The sequence below is a fragment of the Ursus arctos genome, unplaced genomic scaffold (genome assembly GCF_023065955.2).
Source record: "Ursus arctos isolate Adak ecotype North America unplaced genomic scaffold, UrsArc2.0 scaffold_29, whole genome shotgun sequence".
Lineage (NCBI taxonomy): Eukaryota > Metazoa > Chordata > Mammalia > Carnivora > Ursidae > Ursus > Ursus arctos.
The window spans coordinates 12,449,181-12,471,301 of NW_026622974.1; the positions used below are offsets into that span (position 1 = coordinate 12,449,181).

A 22,121-nucleotide genomic window follows, 5' to 3' on the forward strand; every position below is an offset into this window, starting at 1 on the left:
AAAAATTGTGTGTGTGTGTGTGTGTGTGTGTACGTGTGTAGAAAGGTATATGATGATGGATGGATGAATGGATGGATGGACGGACAGATACATAGAAAATATATAAATATATATGGGATGGCAGCTCTGAGTTAAGTTCAAAACAATAAATGTAAACCTTGAAATTCCTTTATTGTCAGTACAACAATATATAAACCAGAAGGATGAATTAATAATTTGTAATGGGAACTATTCCTTTGTACTAATCAGAATGCCTGGATCTACTATCCACGGCACTGGTTTCCAGGTTATCTAAGTACCTAATAAGGCTACTTTATCATTAGCAAATAGTTGGTAAGCACAGAATATGAATATAGGGTCTGGATTACCCTGAATGTCAGCCCCTCCTACCCTGCCGTATCCCTAGAGCTCAGCACAGTGCCTGGCATGTAACGGGTACTCAAGAAACATTTGTTGAATGAATGGCTATTTCATCCAAGCCTTTATGGAACCCTGAAGAAATTCCCCTACTTCCTCACAGAATAGACATTCAAATGATCAGATGAGTATCCCTCAGAACCAATGGCTTTTTTCTCAAAAAAGTTTGACAAAATCTGACAAATTCTCATGCCCTGACATTCCGATAAAAGCTAACATTTTACCAACATTCAGTGAGCACTTAATACACATATATATTACCCCAAAAATATTATCTAATTCACTCCTCACCAGTCTTTCTGAGTCATGTTTTATTGTGATCTCCATTTGGTAGGTATGGAAACTGAGTCGCAGGTGATATAATTTTCCCAAGGGCACACAGCTACTAACATGGAGCTGAAATCTGATTATGGGAATGTCAAATGTCAACAACTTGTCCTTAACCAATATACTAAACAAGGGCCGTTTATAAGCCCCAGGCAAAAACTTCCCTTCAAAATGTAATGATAGGAAAAACTCCATCTCCTCTAAGAAATTAGCTGGCTTCTTCCTTTCTCATAGTGAGAACTACGTAACTGAGCATATCTACTTTTTTAATTTGGCTGTCAGGAAGCTCAGAGGCAAATGTAAACCTCAACTAGAGTAATTATATTGGTCTTTATTGGACTTACGGACTGTGAATTTGGGTTTTCTTTTCCTGGAACTTGACTTTTGAATCTGCATGCCCTGGGCCCGATTCATATTTTTATCAACTTTATTACCTGAATTTTTGTTATAAATTATCTCAAATTCTTCAAAGGATTTTGGAATAAGGAATACAGCACTATTATCTATTGATCTTGCCATATTTCCAAGTCATGGAGCCGCCACGGCCCCATAGCATGCTCTCTATTGTATCGCCTAGAGAAGAAAAACCAAGTAGCAATTCATATGCTGTATCTTTCCTTTCCACATTCTGTGGTTGTCTCTAAATCACATTAGCTTCAAAATATCTGAAAAGAAAATAAAGGTGCTATCTCGGTAGCCCACCCTTAGCGTGCGGTTTGGTTTGCTTGTTTAATTTTAGACCTTACTTTTCAGTGACATCCGTTCAGACTTGAAACTTCAGTCATTTGCTGACCTTGATTCTCAGGGTATAAGATGAAGTCAGCATTACCAAAGGGAAGGCCACCGTAAAACAAATTTGCATGTGCCTGCTAATGTATAGTTATAGAATTCTAAATTTATTTGTTCGAAAAAGAAATGGAAAGTTTCCTGACCCACTTTAAATCAGTGTTTCAGTAAAAGGCTAGTGAGAAACCCACCTAAGGAAGAGGCTTGGTTTCCATGAGGTTAGTAGTTATTACTCAAAGGAGAAATTGACACGCTTATATGATGTGTTTGATTGTGGATTTTAATGTAAGGATTGGGGAAACGCTGGTAGATTGCGGTTGTTTTAAGATGACGTGATGTGAGGTATCTTTTTTCTTGCATGCCTTGGACTTTTAAAGAGCTTCCAGGCATTATCTCAGTGCTTTGAGGCTGGAAAAGATGTGTAAACAGCAAGCCTCATTTATGAGATAAATGATAAAGTCATTATGCACTATTTGGAAGTTACCAGGAACAGAATCAAATATCTCACATGGTTAATGTAATGCTTGTTCACTGTTCTTTTGACCATATAGATTTTTAAAGATGTTCAAACAGTTTTATGATCTGATTTCATCAGATAAAAATAGTCCAGTCTGGACTACATAGGGGGCAGCATCAAAAACCAAAAGTAGAAGAAAATAAGTTACTCAGAGGAGCTGTTCACAGGTCTTCATCAGCGAAGAACAACCCACCAAGAACTGGAATGACCAATGGTGAAAAAGCAGAACCCAAATGTTGAAGAGGATTCTGCCTCTCATCTCTCAGCCCTCAACAGCCCATTAACAATCACCCTGTTCAGATATCCTCATTGTCAATCATTCCTTCAATTCATCATGTCATCTAAGGAGGAGAAATTCTTCCACCAGGGATTCCAGAGGAAGCCTGTCCCTACCCCTGCATCATTCCCACCCACAATTCATCATTCAGGATGGCCCTCAGAAGCACAGGCCATTGTGAATACCTAACAGTATTATGCTGGAGAGGAACAATGATACTATCAGGCTGACATTAAGATTGATATTTCCTATGGAATAAATCATGTTAATTTCATATATAGTAAGTCCTGCTTCTCACAAGACAACAGTTTTAACCGCAAAGCTGAGCCTCTGGCACATAACACCATTAATATTTTGAAGTTGGGGGTAGATGATCCAGACTTTGATAAATTGAATCTAAATCTGGGTCTCAGTTAAATCCTGACTTTGGCAATTCTCCAAGGCCTCCCAGATGACTCTCTATTGCAAACATTCTTCTCCCTTAATATCATATCCTCATTTAAAGTGTCTGATGTTGCTTGCTGTATGCTAGACCATTTTCAAAGTATCGGCCGCTAGATTTAAAACTCAACAGGAAGGGCACCTAGTTAGCTTGGTTGGTTAAACACTTGCCTTCGGCTCAGGTCATGATCCCAGGGTCCTGGGATTGAGCCCTGAGTCAGGCTCTCTGCTCAGCAGGGAGCCTGCTTCTCCCTCTCCTTTTGCCTGCCTCTCCACCTGCCTGTGCTCTCTCTCTGTCAAATAAATAAATAAAATCTTTAAAAAAAAATAAAACTCAAGAGGATTCTCTGCAGCTACTATTTCCTTTTATTAGATCAAAATCAAGAGAAAAGGAGTCTTGCTATTGATGTGCATAGCACTAAATAAAATGGCATGCATGTCTTTGTATAGCCATCGCCTTTAACACACTAATCGTTAATGATGGCACAGTGCCTCTGCCTATACTGAGACAGACTATTGTTATTTTTTATTAAAAAGGCCGTAGAATAGAAATTAAAATACAGTATCATGACAGATGATCGCATTGTGGTGAGCATGGCATGACATATAAACTTATATAAACTTGTATATGTTGTACACCTGAATGCAATATGTGTGTCAACTATACTTAGAAAAGAAAGGAAGGAAGGAAGGAAGGAAGGAAGGAAGGAAGGAAGGAAGGAAGGAAGGAAGAAAGAAAGAAAGAAAGAAAGAAAGAAAGAAAGAAAGAAAGGAAGGAAAGGAAGGAGGAAGAAAGAAAGAAAGAAAGAAAGAAAGAAAGAAGGAAAGAAAGAAAGAAAAGGAAGGAGAAAGAAAGAAAGAAAGAAAGAAAGAAAGAAAGAAAGAAAGAAAGAAAGAAGGAAAGAAAGAAAGAAAGAAAGAAAAGGAAGGAGGAAGAAAGAAAGAAAGAAAGAAAGAAAGAAAGAAAGAAAGAAAGAAAGAAAGAAAGAAAAGGAAGGAGAAAGAAAGAAAGAAAGAAAGAAAGAAAGAAAGAAAGAAAGAAAGAAAGAAAGACAATAGTATTTCAATGGTAACTTCACTACCCAAGCAAGATTTTTTTCAAAATTAGCTTATTTATTTATTTTTTTAATGATAGTCTTAATTTTCCACTACATCAAGACAAAAGATTCCACAATACTCTCTCCTGAATGCAAAAGGAAGAAAATTTTCTTCTATCTCTCACATTGTTCTTTATTATAAGTAGAGAGAAATAAAGTTTGGTGTCTTAATAAAGTCAAGGAGCCTTCAAAATCCTTTTCCTAAGTCAAGAAGCCCACAGGCATTTCACCAGTATCATCCCCTCAAACGCACCCAGGATTTTGGCTCCCAGGAATATTTCCTGGTCTCCAGCAGCTGATCTTCTCCTCACCCAAGTCCCAACTCCCAATTTGTTGTTCCCCATGTCTTGTAGACATCTGTTTTCCAAGCCTTCAAAGAAGGAAGACTGAGAAACCTGAGGAAAATCACAAGGCAAAATAATCATCCCTAATGTACTGCTCCTATTTGTTCTTCCACCATTTTCTTTGAAAATTCATAAGTAATCAAAGATTACCTGATGCAAAAACTCATTCTATCAAGAGAGAAACTGAGCCTCAAGGACATGAGGTACCCAAAGGCATGGGTAGTTAATGGCAGAGCCTCAGTGAACACAAAGTACCTTCTTGTCCAGTGTCCCAAGGATCCTAATTCTCAATCCAGCATTTCCACCCCTGCCACCTCCATCTCAAACCTGAGCCAGCTGCCTCTGTAGACAAATACAGAGGAAGAGCCTCCCCACTCTTCACACCCCCTTTGTGCTTCTGACCATTCCTGTAGGAGACACAGGCTTCCAGCTCAAGTGTACATCTGGGAAACCAGTCCTACTCAAGGCTGGTCACAGCATGCTCTGACCACCATTTCAAAATAATCATTTTTACATTTTTATGAAAACCCACCGTGTTTCCCCACTCTTATTTTAAGGGTTGGCATGTCAAAAGTCAGCACCCAGGCTGGATTTCATTGGTATAGGAGGCAAGCAATAGAGAGAACAACTAGAGTCAGCTTTCCCCTCTTTTGGCCATCAACCAAAATAATTGGCAGCAAGCACATTCTCCTCCACTTCATCCTTGCCAGAAAGCAACAGGCAAGAAATTCTCCACTCCAGGGTGGTCCAAAACAGGCCATAACCTTGTCATACGACAAAAGGATTAGGATGGAGAGTCAAGGCATTAGCCCAAAATGGTTACTGGAATGCAGTTGGGTCCCAAAAAGAATATTCAAGATTCTAAGCTACCCAAATAACATTCATACTGTCAATCAGTCAAAATATTGAGCACTTATTATTTACCAGTCACCATGTTAGGTGATACAAAGACAAAGAAGATGGTGACCTGTCTCCAGATAGCTCACAGCCTAGCAGCAAAATCAGATATGTAAACAAATGACATGCAATGTACTAGGAACATGTGCAAATGCTTGTGAACAAGAGAGAAACAAGCAACACAAAAGCAACCTATGAAGACTCATGTTGTATAAAGCTCAACATTAGGTACCATGAGAGTTACAAAGACAAATAACACACTGGCCTTGAAAGATTACAGCAAAAGCTAAAAATGGAAATAGACATATTCCTTAAATATGCTTTTCCAGCCAAACAAAACACAGTACAAAATGAAGCAAAAGTTATTAGAGAGGTAGGTATAAGCTATGTGTATTGGAAGCTGTTTGTTCCAACTAAAAAAATCAAGAAAGACTGCCAGACCTAGAAGACACATTTGAACAGGTTCAAGAAGGACAAGTAACATTTTGAGGTTGAGAAGCTCATTTCAAGATAGTAGCTTAACAAAATGCATGTAGGCATTAGAAGGAAGAGAATCAGGACCCATGAGCCCAGGTCACAGAGCACAGTGGGAGGTAAAGCTAGAAAGGTTGCAGATGTCAAATACTAACTCAAATACTATTTCAAAGGCTCAAGGTTCTGTGTTTTGTTCTGTATGCAAACTAAAGGAACAGAAAAAGGCACAATTGGAGCCATGCTTTAAGGATTACAGCAGGAATGTTGATGATAGGTAGAAGGCAGCAACTGGAAAGAGCAAAGATGGCTATTCGAATAGTCCAGTGGGTAAGAGTTTAAGTTAGAGGAATGGCAGTAGGTCTGGAAATAGGGAATAGATGTGAGAGACAGAGCAGCTTTTGAGATTGCTACCTGATCACATGTGGAGGAGAAACAGGAAGGCTCATAGTGACTCCATGTCTTCAAGGGTAGATGGTGATATCAACACCAGAACTAGGGAAATCAGGAGATGCTGTATCCTACCTCCTCTTCTATCTGTATCTGCTTCACCTACCAAGTTCATCTACAGCTGCCACTGAGATCAGCTGTTCGTGGCCTCCCTCGCTGGACAGTCAGGGTCTGGCCAAGAAAAGTGACTTCAGGCATTTGCAATAGAGAAAATTTAATGCAAGGAACAGGTTACCAGAATGATTGAGATTGACATCAGAGGCTACTACTATCCCAAACCTGGAGGGATAAAAAGAGCAAGCACTGTTCCAGAAGACAGAGTAAGGAGACACTTTGTTCTTCCCCCTCTTCTCCCAATTCTCAGTCTTCTTCCCTCCAATTTCCCTTTGGCTGAACCTACCTGGAAGTCAGCTGATGGAAGAGTCTAAGAAAGCAGCCTTTGGGGTCAGTCCTCTGAGGCACAGAATAGAGCAGGGCAAGGAGGAATGCGTTGCATAACAAACAGGCCCAAGATCCAGCAGACTTCTTATATTCCCCAAAGGTTGAGTTAGAACTGCTAGTCAGCCCCCCTGTGTTATCGGGTATAATATGACATACCAGCTGCAAGGACCTAGGAGCCATCATTCACCTCACTGGGGAGAGGATGGCATGTGGCCAGACACATCTGTATCCCCTGACCCCTTCCTTTATCGTCCTTGTCCTAGTCCTCAGTGTTCCTGAGGGAGAGCTATTCTCAAGGACCGGAAATTCAAGTTCATCTCATTTAGAGTGGAAAGAAAAGGAAGGAAAGAACCATTATCCCTGCTCTTTCCTCCTTCCCCTTGTTGTCATTCTCTACTCTCCACTGCCCTCCTTTTCTCAACTTCCATCAGCTTGCTCCAGTCTCTGTCTTCATTCTCAATTCCTTCCTTCCCCTCACTCCCTCATTTCCATCTCACTCCTCCTGAAGAATGGCATGTGTTAACAAGTTGCTTGGTAACATGTTGTATTGGACATGCCTTTAATAGTAAAGCTCATGTCTCTTGAACCTAGTTATTAGTTTCTTGAGCAGAGTAAACATTCAACAAAGCAGGTGTTAATTCAATGAAATAATATACCCTCCCATCATTAAATTTTTACTCATTTTTCAATTGTTTGTTTCCATGGAAAGACCTTGAATAGTTTCTAGAATGGACTCCACAACATCTGCCTAGGGAATCTGGTGAGGAAAGGAATTATCCAATGGGAAATCAATGTACGTGACACCAGAAGACTTGAACGTTCTATCAAACTTTCATTTCCCCATAAACATTAAAATAGAGCATAGCTCTTATGGCCGCTTATTATTTGCCCATAAGTAAACGATATCAGCTCATCAGTAAAATGTCTTTGCTCAGCTTCTGTCAAGTAATAGTTCCTTGAAGAATGAAGAAAGGACATAGTCTTTCGAAACATGAATTTCTGCCCTTCCGTTTTCCTATTACCCGTCATTAAGGGGAGGTTCTTTTCTGACCTCATTTGAGGATGGAACATTTAAGTAAAATGGTGTCATTCTTGAACCCACTTCAATATGTCAACGTAACTGACCACAGAAGAGCAAAGTCCTATAAAAAGGGGCAAGATAGCGCTACACTGTGTCCATCTCGAAGCAGGCACAAGCTGATCCATCTCCAGTCAACTGGGAGAAACTACAATGGCTCCTGTGACAGCTTCACCCATGGTGAGTCCTGCACTAATGTGCAATGCTTTTGTTGATTTGGACCAGGTAATATTTCTGCACTGCAGGCGTGAAATTCTGGATTCTAACTATGGAGATCCAAGAACGCTGCATACATAGGATAGGATACTAAAGATTTGGTAGATACTCATCATTTTATAGCATTTTCAAGAACTGATACACATCAGTTTGAAAGATGAGATTAAAACTGAAAGATAGCTAGATTTGGGCTAAACCACATGAGAAGTGTCACATGATGTTGTGCAGTGAGAAATAATGCATTGAAAATCTGCCTTTCTGAGTACAAGGGATTTAATATAATTCTCCCACAGCATTTTTCTTTATTCCATAATAAAATGGAACACTATCCTTGAGGATTTAATTAATTGCAGTGCTGACTTTCCTTTCCATTATTCTATTATTATACTACAGGCTTCTTTTTAAAGATTTATTTATTTATTTAAGGGGGGTAGGGATGGGGCAAAAGGAGAGGCAGAGAATCTCCAGCAGACTTTCCGCTGAGCAGAAATCAAGAGTCAGATGCTTAACCAACTGAGCCACCCAGGCACCACTATCATACCATAGTCTAATACACCAAACCTACTTATTCTAATAGATACATGTGTAACTATGTTTTAAAGTATATGGTCTTTATATTTTTTAAATATTTAACTTAATTGATTACAGAAGCAATATACATAAATTTAGAAAAACTGGAAAATATACATAAGAAAACATAAGGGGGGGGACCAGTTTGGGGTTGAATGTCTGCCCAGCATTTCTAAGATGAACACTGATACGATATGACATGCATTTTCTACAGCCCTTTCTTCTAAGGTGAACATTTGACTTCACATAGGGTTTCACAGAATGCTAGGACAGAGATAGATGACCTGCCGTTTTTACTAAAATTACTGCCAAAATGTAAAAAATGTGTCTCTCCTAAGTCAAAAGAAGAACGTTCAAAACTAGTAAACACTCCATGATCTTAACATTATTTTGGTCATATAACCAGTTTTTCATCTAACTGATCCAAAAATTTATTATAGATTGCCCTGGAACATAGTATATTCTCCATGATTAGCAAGACAATAATCTTTACAGTTTGTTAGCAAAAACCACATGCTAATCCAGTGTCCTACCTCTTCTTTTTCCCATTCAGTTCCAGGTAATGCTGCTGCTGCTGCTGAGCCTGGGGGCTATTGTGAAAGCAGGAATAGCATTCCCACAAAATCCAGGATGCCCAAATACTGAGGACAAGAACTTCCCTCAGCATGTGAAGGTCAATCTCAATATCCTCAACCGGAATACGAACTCCAGAAGGCCCTCAGATTACTACAACCGATCCACTTCACCTTGGAATCTGCAGTACGTAATGTATCCCCATAAAAATCTCTGTATTGTTCTATCTTTTATGCAAAGGACTGCCAGTTTAGTCACCTTGAGGATGATTTTACTCAGAATCATCAGTCAAATCTGGAAGGGCTACTGTGCAAAGATTCTCAAATTTTATTCTACAGACTTCTTTGATAGAGTGCAGGTCCACCTTGTCCCCATATGACCTATCCATTAGATTTCATTGTCACTAACACCAAAAACCCACTCACATGAATGGTGGTAATTATTCTAATATTCATGATACCCCAACTCTATTGTTCATTTATTTTTTAAAAAATAGAAATTTATCTTGGGGATTAATGCTTGAATTCTCTTTACCAGCTCTACCATTGAGATGATTTGTTGAAAACAACTAGTAATTAATTGGGATTTTTGTGCTTTCTTTTTTTGGTCATGTTAGCAGTGGGATAATATAGTTTGAAATCCATGGGATCGAGCGTTCTGGGATCGAGCCCCTCATCAGGCTCCTCCGCTGGGAGCCTGCTTCTTCCTCTCCCACACCCCCTGCTTGTGTTCCCTCTCTTGCTGGCTGTCTCTCTCTCTGTCAAATAAATAAATAAAATCTAAAGAAAGAAAGAAAGAAAGAAAGAAAGAAAGAAAGAAAGAAAGAAAGAAAGAAAGAAAGAAAGAAAGAAAAGAAAGAAACCCAGTGAAGGAAATATCCTGTTGGATATTTCCACCCCTTTTAGAGTCGGACAGGCTTGATCTATATTACCAACAGACCTGTATTTGCTGTGTCCTTAGTACATCTAATATTTAGACCCCATTAAGATTAAATACAAAATGGTTTTTAGTGCTTTCATTTTATGCAAAAAAACCCTCAGTTATGTGGTGACTAGAGATTCACCTGACTGTGGTGTTTCTTCTCCTCCCATTACTAAGAGTAGTTCAAATAAATCAATTCAAAAGTCAAAGCAAGTCATTCACTCAGCTGGAGGAGAGACGGAAGAGAAGGTTATAGAGGGGCTTATGCTTTTGTTTCCAGCCCTTCATGTCAGCTCTGGGCTCTGTCCCATGAATGTGCTGTCAGATAAAATTTTGATGTATTCCCTGCTTCAAAGACAGATTTCATTAGGTCAGATTAATGGCTATCGAATTCCTAGATGATTCCTTTGGCCTTTCTCTATCAAATATACCCTAAGAAATTGTCGTTTGTATCAAACTTAAATCCCCTCTGCAGTCTAGTCTCTCTTATTTCATTCATTCTTCAAAGAAATTGGGAAAAACTGATCATTCTCTTCTATAACATTTCACGTACCTACAAATCCAGGTTTTCCCCCAACTACTTTTTCTGACTAGCAGCACTTTGAGAATTTGCAATGCCTATACTTTGTCACCCTGTAAATTTGCCTCCCTTTGTTTTTTCCTGTCTGATTTCCTTCCTGCTTTACCAGGTGTTCATTTTCTCCCTCGCTTTTGTCTCCCCTGCAGCCGCAATGAGGACCCTGAGAGATATCCCTCTGTGATCTGGGAGGCAAAGTGCCGCCACTTGGGCTGTGTCAGTGCTGAAGGGACTGTAAACTACCACATGAACTCCGTCCCCATCCAGCAAGAGATCCTGGTTCTGCGAAGGGAGTCTCAGCACTGCCCCCACTCCTTCCGGCTGGAGAAGATGCTGGTGGCCGTGGGCTGCACCTGCGTCACCCCCATTGTGCGCCATGTGGCTTAAGAGCTTCTGGTCTAACCCCAGCTCCCCAGAGTAGTTAGGCTTTCTGGGGAGTAGACCCAGCCCCATTTCTGACCGAACTCACTAGGGTTCTTAAACTAGCTCACCCAATAGAAGTTTCAGAGATAACACTTATGTGCAGAAATAGAATCTGAATGATCTTTCCCTCTCCCCAGAGATGAAAGTTTTGACTGAGTACCAAATTGCTTTTTGTGTGCTTTTCTAAGGGCTCTAAGTTATTTATGTATTTAATAGACCCTGAGATAACTTTGGGGCAGAAGATTCCATTTTAATGTTTTATATGCCTTATTTTGTATTTTTTAAGATGAGATTCCAGACTTGAGAATTTAATTATTTAACAGGTAAACCTATATTTATATGAACTATTTATGGATCTATTTATGTTTAAGTCTTTAGAGAAAGGTGAAAGAGTGTGATTATCTGTTCTGCCTAGGGAAATCCTACAATTTAGTGGCGGTTGAAAATTGTGTCTTTGGGAGTGCATGACATGGCTGTAAAAAAAACTAAACCTAATCTCCTATTTATTAACTTTGTAAATTGTTGAGGTTTCACAAGAGAGATGGCAAGTCTAACTCTGCTCTGTTAAACCCTCGTAATAAAAAAATTTTTATAATCAAGTTTGGAAAGAAAATTGGCTTCCTTATTTTTTCTCATTAAAAGTCCTTCAGAGAGCCTAGCTCTTCCCTATTTGAAAGAGTATGAAACTTTGCTGAAAGAAGAAAACAAAGCATGCTTTGAGTAATAGCACCCCACTCACCCCAAGTCCACATACTCAATGTTCTGTCTCTCCCCAAACTCAGGCTTCTTTTGAAGATTAATGCCAACTGGAGATCTAGAGAGGAACATTTTTCCCTTCCTCAGGCCACACCCCAGGACTACCCCTCCTGCTCCTGGCCTCTGATCCCAGGCTCCCCAGAACACCAAAAAGAGCCACGGAGGCAAAACAAACTTCAAGTATGAGAAATGTTCAGCCCAAGTAAAATAAAAACTGAATCATATTCAATTCCAGAGTAGTTTCAGGTTTCAAGTCATAACCCTGTTCCCCCACCATGGCCCAGTACGCTCTCTTGCCCTACTTCTGGAGGTCCCTGGAAATTCTCAGGCCAGTCCAACCACTCCTGGCTTGGTGAAGTCCATTTTATGGGCTCCTTTGTTCTTCTTCTCCCACATGCTCTAGCCCCACTCAGAGACCCATGGCTTCTCTCTGCTCCTTTTCCAGTCCCAAACCCAGGGGTCCCTCCTTCCAGTGTCATCTATGCGCTCACTTGGAGTCCCATGGCCGTCTCCTGTCCTGGTCCCCATGCAAGAGGTCCAAAGACAGCTGCCACTGGCCATTTCTTACCACCTTCATGCTTTACAGCCTTGTGCTCAAATCCTGCTGCTCCTTTCCCAGTATTCCCTGAATGGTGGTGGTGAAAATAAAAATTTGTTTCCGTTTTCGGATGGAGGGCTGGAAACAGGCATATATACCCACAGTCCTGACCCACTCTTTCCCACTAGACTGTATTTCTGGGAATCCTGTGGGTGGGGAGAAGCAGTTACCTTCCCATCTCCCTCCAGTAGGTGCTGCTTTTATTCTGTCTTCACTTTGCCCTGTTAGAACCATCATCTGCCCAGTCACCTGGAAATCTGAGAGGTGTCCCTGATGCTTCCCACTTCCTCTTCTTCAGTCCTAATGCCTACACATCACCAAACACAGTAAATTTCACTTCCTGAATGTTCTCAACTTAATTCCAGGTTCAGGGCATCATCTCTTCTCATTTCTCTCCTTAGTTATTGCAACAGCGTCCCATCTGTCCTGGTTGCTACAGCCCCTGTCCTCCTCAATCCCTCCTCCTGCATCTGTCTATGGCACAAAAGCAGACAGGACAAGAGTCATCTTCCATAATCTGGCCCCGCACCTGCTTTATCTCATGTGCCTCCTCCTTGATGTTTACCCTGTAGCCATAGTGAAGTCCTTGAACTTTTCTTGAACTCAATGCCTGTGTCGTGTGGTCCCCTCTGCCCTGAATGCCTTTACCACCTTCTCCCTCCTGTTCCTCCATTCATACCCCGGGTTATGGTCTGAATGTGTATGTTTCCCCCAAAATTCATATGTTGAAACCTAACCCCCAGCGTGATGGGATTAAAAGGTAGAGTCATTGGGGGTGATTAGATCATGGAGGCAGAGCCCTCATGAATGGGATTAGTGTCTTATAAAAGAGACCCCAGGAACTCCCTCTCTCCTTCTGCCAGTTGAGGATACAACAAGAGGTCTTCAACCTGGGAGAAGGCCTTCATTCAACCATGTCAGCCCCTTGATCTCAGACTTCCAGCCTCCAGAACTGTAAGAAATAAATTTCTGTCAGTTATAAACCACTTAGTCTGTGGTATTTTATTTTTTACAGAGCCCAAATGGCCTAAGACACCTGTCCTGCTCCCCCCGTTCCCGCCCTATCCCACTGCTCTACCCATGCTTTAAGACTCCATTAGGTAACATTTCCTCTCAAGAGCCTTGCCAGACCCATCACTCCAGAGTAGGTTCCTCTCTTCTGGTCTCTAAGAGCACAGCAGGTATCGTTTGTCACTACTCTTACGTACTGTATTGGACTTATCTATTTCACCAGTTTGTGGTCCCTTGAGAGCCAAACCATTTGCACCTGTCCTGGAATGTAGCAGACAGTCAATACTGAAGTGAACTTTGAACCACTAGCCCACAGGCACCTCAAAGTCAACAGGTACTAAGCTCACTAGCTCTACTCCCAAACTCATTCTCCTACTGTCTTTTTTATCAACTCAAATGACATCACCTACTTATTCATCTGACCAAGAAATCTGATTTCTCTCTGTCACTCATTCCTCTCATCTAATCCGTGACAAACCCCTCCTCAGTTCCCTTGTGTCTTCTCTCTCCTCTGGAACTCCAAAGTTACTGTTAAAGCTGCATTGTAATAGGATCCTAAATGGTCTTTCTGCCTTGCTTCTCACAGTTTATAATTCAGTGATTCTCAACCTGGCCAGTGTAGGTCATTATGAGCTGTTGCAATAGACAAAGCCCAAATAAACGAAAGTTTATTTCTTGTTCATGTTACTATCCGGCAGGGATTCTCAGGGAGCTCTGCTCCATTCAGACATTCAGGAACTCAGGCTGGAGGCGGTTCTGCCTTCTTGGAGCAGCACCATCTAGAACTGCACTGTCTCAGGGGTGTCTGCAGGGGCTCAGTCGGTTAAGCATCCAACTCTTGATTTCGGCTCAGGTGGTGGTCTCAGGGTTGTGAGATCAAGCCCCACAAGGGGCTATGTACTGGGCCTGGAGCCTGCTTCAGAGTCTCTCTCTCCCCCCATCCCTCTCCCCCTTCCCCACCCTTTTGGGCACCATGCACTCTTTCTCTCAAAAAAAAGAAAAAAAAGGAAAAGAAAGAAAGAAATTCTAACTGATTAGCAGATACAGCAGAACTGCACCGCCTTATAGAGCAGCCGCTAACCACATGCAGCTACTGAGCATCTGAAATGAGGCTGTTCTTAACTGAGTTGTGTTATGTGTAAAATACATACTTATTGCAGAGAAATTTTTTGTTATTTTTGAGAGCACTTTCTTGCAAGAGCGCAATTATTAGTTGTGAGGGTCTTAACTGCATATGTGGCCCACGCAGAGGGTGCTACCAGTATATTAGCATGCGTGCTTCCTAAACACAAAGCGTGAGCAATCTTTTTTTTTAAAAGATTTTATTTATTTATTTGACAGAGAGAGACAGCCAGCGAGAGAGGGAACACAAGTAGGGGGAGTGGGAGAGGAAGAAGCAGGCTCATAGCAGAGGAGCCTGATGTGGGGCTCGATCCAATAATGCCGGGATCACGCCCTGAGCTGAAGGCAGATGCTTAACCGCTGTGCCACCCAGGCGCCCCAAGCATGAGCAATCTTATTACAGACGGCGGGTTATAAGATATGAGGGGGACTGTGGCAAATAGTCTTAATATTTTGAGGGAGTTGGACAGTGGAACACTGAGATGCCTGTTTTCCATTTTGGCTCCTTAGTTCTGGGGATTCTAGTATTTTCCTCCCCTTTTTAAAAATTGAGATATAATTGACATATAATATTATATTGCATCATGATTCGGTATATGTGTATATGTATATTTGATATATGTATATATATATGTATATATCGCAAAATAATTACCACAATAAGTTTAGTTAGCATCCCTCAGCACACATTGTTACACCCTTTTTTCTTATGATGAAAACTTTTAAGATCTACTGTCTTAACAACTTTCAAATATATAATACAGTATTGTTAACTCTAGTCATTATGCTGTACATTATATCCCCAGGATTTATTTAACTTATGACTAGAAGTCTGTGCCTTTTGACCACCATCACCCATTTCAATATTTTTAAATGTAAAAATATCTTGCTAACTTTTATATTAATAAATGTTGAAATGATAATATTTTAGATGTGCTGGGTTGGTTAACTATATTATTAAAACTGAAATTACTAGAAATTCACCTGTTTCTTTTTATTTATTTATTTATTTATTTATTTATTTATTTATTTATTTATTTTTGAGAGAGAGAGTGCAGGGGGTTGAGGGGTGGGCAAAGGGAGAGAATCCTAAGCAGGCTCCACACTCAGCACAGAGCCCAATGCCAGGCTCAATCTCATGACCGCAAGATCATGACCTAAGCCAAAACCAACAGTAAGATGCTTAACCAATTGAGCCACCCAGGCGCCCCTTTACTTTTTTAATATGGCTACTAGAAGTTTCAAATTAAAATGTGGCCAGCATTATATTTCTGTTGGACATGTAGCCAAAGAAATAAAAGAGAAGGCTGAAAACTATATATGCAGTTTTTAAGAGCTGATCTCATTAGTCAAAACACAGTCACACAGACCCAAATTAATACCAATGAAGACTGAGTAATGTAGTCTTTCTGCCTGTTCAAAAAATGGAAAAAGAAATGGCATTTGGTGAAATAGAGCATTTCCTCTGCCACAGGACGTATGAATGAAGGCTCATTCAGGACATACTCCCACTTATACGATTCCAAACAGCTGAGCTGTTCGATGGCCACTGTCTAGTGTAAGAAAGCCTAGGTTGCACTTGAGAGTGATATTATTATAGGAATAATCTTGAATCTACTCTAATTTTTTAAAAAATATTCTTTATAAACTTTGGTATTTTAACATACTACAAAACAAATAACTTTGTTGTAATGCACCTTAAAACCAACTAGAGCACACTGTGTCTTGTTACCATGCAACAATCATTGCTCTGCTTCATTTCTCTCCTTATTTCAAGGGTGTTCTTTCTCAAATGCAGATCTGATCCCATAACTCCCCTGATCACTCCTCAGTAACTCCCTCATGCCTTATGATAAAGCGCAAACTCTCTTGCATGACATAAATATTCCTCCATGACCTTGCCCAGGCCACCTCTCACAGTGCTCCAGACCACGTGATCCCTCTCCACCACTAGCACTCAATGTCATGCATAACTGTTTCCCACATCTGGGGCTTTGCTTATGCTTCTTGCTAATCTGTTATTTCCTTCTTGGTCTCCCCATTTCTCATCACCTTTAAAAGGGCATAAATATCTCTGGAGATGGGGGTTGAGAAACTATTCTTAACAAACTCCCCAGGTGGTGCATTCTGTCTGGTAACCCTCTGCAGACCAGCCCTTGAGAGGACGGTTGGAGACGACCGATTTGAGATGTTCTCTGGGAATACAGATAAAGAGTACCAAAGAAACAAAGAGATGATAAATACAAATTGATAGGAGATATAAAGATCAGGGAGCAGAGATGAAATATGTGAACAACAAATAAGGAACCTGGGTAAAAAAAAAGAAAAAGAAAAGAAAGAAACCTAGATACATTAAAGAGATACAGTAAAGAAAGTTATAATAGGATAAAAGATCCCATGGTTGCAGATTTTTTTTAAGTGAATCTGAAAAGTAGATTTAGACTAAATGATTTTAAAGAGACCATACTCATATATATTGAACCAGGTTTTTTTAAATTTTAAGAATAGAAAAGATATAAGACTCACAGCCAGGAGGAAAATATTAAACACCAGATCAGGAACCAAAATTACATTGATGTCAGACTTGTCCACATCAGTTCTGGTTCCAAGATAGCAGAGGAGCAGGATCCCTAAAGTTCGTCTGGTCCTGAGAATTCAGCTAGAGAGCTACCAAACCATTCTGAATACCTATGAACGCAACTGGAAAACGAAGAAAAGAGTAGCAGAAACTCTATGAACAGAAAAGCGACCACTTTCTGCAAGGAGGAGAAAAGATGGTGGAGGAGTAGGGGACCCCTTTCTCAGCCGGTCCCCTGAGTCGAGTTGGATATCTACCAGACCAGCCTGAAAACCCACGGAATCAGCCTGAGACGCAGGAAGATGCATCTGGATCTCTGCAAATGAACATCTCCAGAACTGAGTATTGAGGTACGAAGCGGGGAGCCGTGAATCCACGCACAGATATTGGAAGATAAACAGAAGGGGGAGGGAGCCCATGCGCTCTGGCGCCAGGAAGCAGTAGCCTCCTGCACTGGGGGAGTGGCCGGACTCGCAGACCGGCACCCGCGAGAGAGCAGACTGAGACCGTGAGCCGGAGAACGTGCAACCAGACTGAAAACTGGAGCTCCAGAGCGCTCACTGGAACCGGACTAAAACCGGGAGCTTGGGAGCGCGTGCGCGTATCCAAACTGAAAACCAGAGCTCCAGAGCGCACACTCAAACTAGACTGAAACCGACAGCTCGGGAGTGCACGTGCACCCGACTAGACTGAAAACCGGAGCTCCGGAGCACTCACTGGAACCAGACTGATACCGGGAGCGCGTGGGCAACCTGACTGAAAACCAGTGCTCCGGAGAACCCATGAACCACATTGAAACAGGGAGCTCGGGGGCGCGCGTGGGAACCGGGGCAGCTGGCAGTGTTAGAAGCACAAAGGACAGAGACGTGCCAGCCCTGGAAGTGAGGACTGGGACACCAGCTGTGGGGCGCACAACCCGGGACACTGCAGGGTTTTTACCAGCACCGACAGAAACAGAGTTAAAGTGGCCAAGAGAGCTCAGTGGAGAGCGGACTGCAACCTCCCTGTTCTGAGACAGAGGCTAGGATACGGCCACTGCTGCTCTGACTCTCAGAAGAGGCACAGAAAACCACCAGGGAAAGCCGCCAGAGAACAAAAGCCCGGAAATACCAGCTCACATTGTGCCCATCCTCATCCCCCCTCATAGGGGACAGGGCGACTCTACCCAAACAGGGTTGCCTGAGTATCAGTGCGGCAGGTCCCTCCCCCAGAAGGCAGGCTGAAAAATCAAGAAGCCAAATCCCTAAGGTCCCTATAAAACAAGTGCACACTGCCTGGGTCCTGGTCAATAATTTGGGCTCTGGGCGTCCCCGCAACTTCTCCTCATCAGAACAACAAGGAGGAGAAATCCCCCCCAGCAAAGAAAAAATAATGTGTCTGTGGCTTCTGCCACAGAACTGATGGATATAGATATAACCAAATTGTCAGAAATGGAATTCAGAGTAACAATGGTCAAGATCATGTGTAGGATTGAAAAAATATTAATGAAAATATTAATTAGAATATAGAAGCTCTAAGGGTGGAAATGAGAGTGAATCTGGCAGAAATTTAAAAATGCTGTGAATCAAATGCAGTCTAAACTAGACGCTCTGATGGCCAGGGTAAATGAGGCAGAAGAACGAATTAGTGAATTGGAGGATGGGATGGTAGATGAGAAAGTTAAAACAGAAACTTGGCTCAAAAAAATCCAATCTTAAGAATGTAGATTACGGGAGATTACTGACTCAATGAAACGTTCCAATGTCAGAATCATCGGCATCCCCGAGGGGGTGGAGAAAGAGGTCTAGAAGAGATATTTGAACAAATTGTAGCTGAGAACTTCCCTAATCTGGCAAAGGAAACAAGCATTCATGTCCAAGAGGCAGAGAGGACCCCTCCCAAGGTCAATGAGAACAGACCTAAACCACGTCACGTCATAGTGCAATTCGCAAATATTAGATCCAAGGATACAGTATTGAAAGCGGCCAGGGGGAAGAAAATCCTTACATACAGAGGGAAAAATATCAGAATAACGTCAGACCTGTCTACAGAGACCTGGCAGGCTAGGAAGGGTTGGCAGAGTATTTTCAAAGCCGTATCTGAGAAGAACATGCAGCCAAGGATCCTTTATACAGCAAGGCTGTCATTCAGAATTGATGGAGAGATAAGGACCTTCCAGGATCAGCAGAAACTGAAGGAATTCATAACCACCAAACCAGCCCTATTATTAAGATATTAAGGGGGGTTCTATAAAAGTAAAAAGGACCAAAGAGTGATACAGAACGGAAATTTACAATCTATAGAAACAAAGACTTCACAGGCAACATGACATCATTAAAATCATATCTCTCAATAATCACTCTCAATGTGAATGGCCTAAATGCTCCCAGACTTGTCCATATCAAACACCAGGAAGTAATGGAGTAAAATCTTCAAAATACTGAGGGAGAGAAAATGACCTCACATGGTGCCTGCTCAGGAAAGACTTCTTTGACCACCAAGTGATAAATTTGTGAAATTTTATTGAGTTGTACACTTATGAGTTGTACATTTCTCCATATTTATGTAATGGCTCAATTCAAATTTTTCTTAGGAAAAAAGAACAATGTTTAGCACATGTAGATTCCCAAACAAATATTTGCTAAATAAAAGAATGGCTCAACCAAAAATTCTTTATCAAATAACATTTTGTAAGGTCAACAGAAAGACCTTCTCCAACATGTGAGGATGGAGGAAAATGAGGGCACCCTTCCAAGTAAAAACAATATTCAGAAATATATTTTAGCTGATTGAGACATGAACCAAAGCTAGGGATTTAAGAATGGAACCTTTGTTCTGACATTCCTCGTATCCTGGACACTCTGTGAACATCAAAACTAGGTATACATGCATGATGTCTAAATAATGGTTATAAATGTTTTTTAAGTGGATCCAAAAGCCAAAAAGAAATTGTTTTGTAGAAAGTGAGGTAGCTAAAACGTAAGCTAATAACAATACAATAATCATCACCTAGATAACCGGACATCAACATCTCGATGACCTGGATAGTCATCATCCTGTAGACCTTCAATCAGAGATTCAGTAAGCCACGCCCAGAAGCAGGTGTGAAAAGGAGTGACACAAGCAGAAAGGCACAGAGTCCCTCGCCTTCATTAAAGTGAAGTCAAAGTTATTGCTTCATCCTTGGCTTTGACACATACACATTTAAAGGTCACTTAATTTAATAAATAGGCTAAAATTTAAAGGTAGCCATCAGTAGATGTAAAACAAACTATATACCCTGTAAGTCTCTGCAACGGATAAAAGACAAACCAAATATTAATCAAAAACCAAAGCCAAAGAACTTAAGGAACAGGAAAATATCAGGAAAAAAAATCCACACAAAGAAAGCATAAAATAAGAGACAATAAGACTGAGTGTTTTTAATTCATCTCTTAAAGAACAAAAAGCTTCAAATTTGGTTTTTAAAAATCTAAAGATACCCTAGAAATAAGAAATAGCCCTAAAACCAAATGTCATAGAAAGTTTCAAAATAAAAAGAAAGACAAGGACATCAGGCAAATACATTCCAGAAGAAATCAGAATATCAATATCAGAAAAGTAAAATTCAGAAGCATTGAACATAAAAAAGTAACTTCATATCGATAGAATTTATATTAATAATGGAAAAAATGGGTTATTAAAATTTATGCATAGGATCACATCCAAATGTATGAGTCAAACAACTTTAAAAATGCAGAGACACTGCTGTTATTTAACATTGTCTGGAAGTTCTGTCCAGCAATGAAACAAATGTTGGAGAGGAAAACACAAAACCATTAGTATTTGCAGAGGGTATAATTACATACTTAGAAAAAAATAAGCAAATCAATAGAAAACCCATTAAATGTAAGGAGAATGCTCAGAAACTGGTTAACTACAAAATAAATATTTTTAAAACAAATTTCCCATCTGATGACAATAACAAGTCCAAAAATATAATAAAATAAAGTACAACTCATTATGGAAAAACAAAAACCTAAAATACCTAGAGTTAACCTTATTGAAATATGAGAGAGACTTAAAGAACTATAAGATATCAACGAATTATTGAAAATAATATAAGTAAGTGGTCAGAAATACAATGTTTATAGATAGGAACGTTATATACATCCACAAAAGGAAACAATTATTTCTTAATTATTTCTTTTTCCCCAGGTTTAATTAAATATAATAGACATACAACATTGTGCAAGTTTAAGGTGTATAATGTTGTGATTTTATATATGTACATATTGCAAAATGATTACCACAGTAAGATTAGTTAACACATTTATCACCTCACAGAGTTACAATGTTTGCGTGTATGTGTTGAGAACTTTTAAAATCTACTCTCTTAGAAAATTCAAATATACAATACAGTATTCTTAACCATAGTCACCATGCTATACCTAACTTATTTCTATGTCTAATGCAACACCAATCAAACCCTGATAAGCCTTTTGTGGCAACATAACAAACTTCTAAAATTCTTCCTAGGAAGAATTGTGGTTGAGAAGAGAAAAATCAATACGCAAATTAAATAACCCAGAAATATATCATAGTATGTACAAAGAATCTAAAATATATGGTAAAAATAAACTGCCACTAATTTGTCACAAATTAGTAACAGGGAGATTATTTAGTTGAATAGGTTTGGGTGTATTTATTAACTATTTGGAAGAGAAAATCAAAACATAGCTTTCCATTATTTCATATATCCAAAAGAACTTCAGATTATAGAGTAAAATTATAAAAGATAATAATCACATGGGGCAACTGGGTGGCTCAGTCAGTTAAGCATCCAATTCTTGATTTCAGATCAGATCATGATCTCAGTGTCATGGGATTGAGCCCTACATGGGGCCCCATGCTCAGTGGGGAGTCTGCTTGAGATTCCTCGCTCTCTCTTTGCCCCTTCCCCTGCTCTCTGTCTCTCTCTAAAATAAATAATAGATCTTTTAAAATAATAATAATAATAGCCACAAGTTATAAAAACTGAAAAAATATCTCTAGCCAGCGAGATTATAGACAATTTTTACTGTCATTACATTTCAATAGATAGTCAAAAATTTTACCCTAAGTACATGTTATGTTAAAAACAAACAAACATTTTAGGGGCACCTGGTGGTTCAGTCAGTTAAGCGTTTGACTTGATTTTCGCTCAGGTAATGATTTCAGCATGGTGAGATCAAGCCCTGCGTTGGGTTCCGCACTGGGCACGGAGCCTGCTTAA

The 22,121-nt window shown here is 40.3% G+C and overlaps 1 protein-coding gene across 1 annotated transcript; it reads left to right on the plus strand.

Annotated features, from left to right (window-relative positions):
- Positions 1–7,696: 7,696 nt before the first annotated feature.
- On the plus strand, positions 7,697–10,787 carry IL17A (interleukin 17A). Its single transcript, XM_048219572.2, has 3 exons — positions 7,697–7,768; positions 8,889–9,088; positions 10,550–10,787. Exons 1-3 carry the CDS (start codon positions 7,697–7,699, stop codon positions 10,785–10,787), a joined length of 510 nt encoding a protein of 169 aa, XP_048075529.2.
- The last annotated feature ends 11,334 nt before the right edge of the window (positions 10,788–22,121 follow it).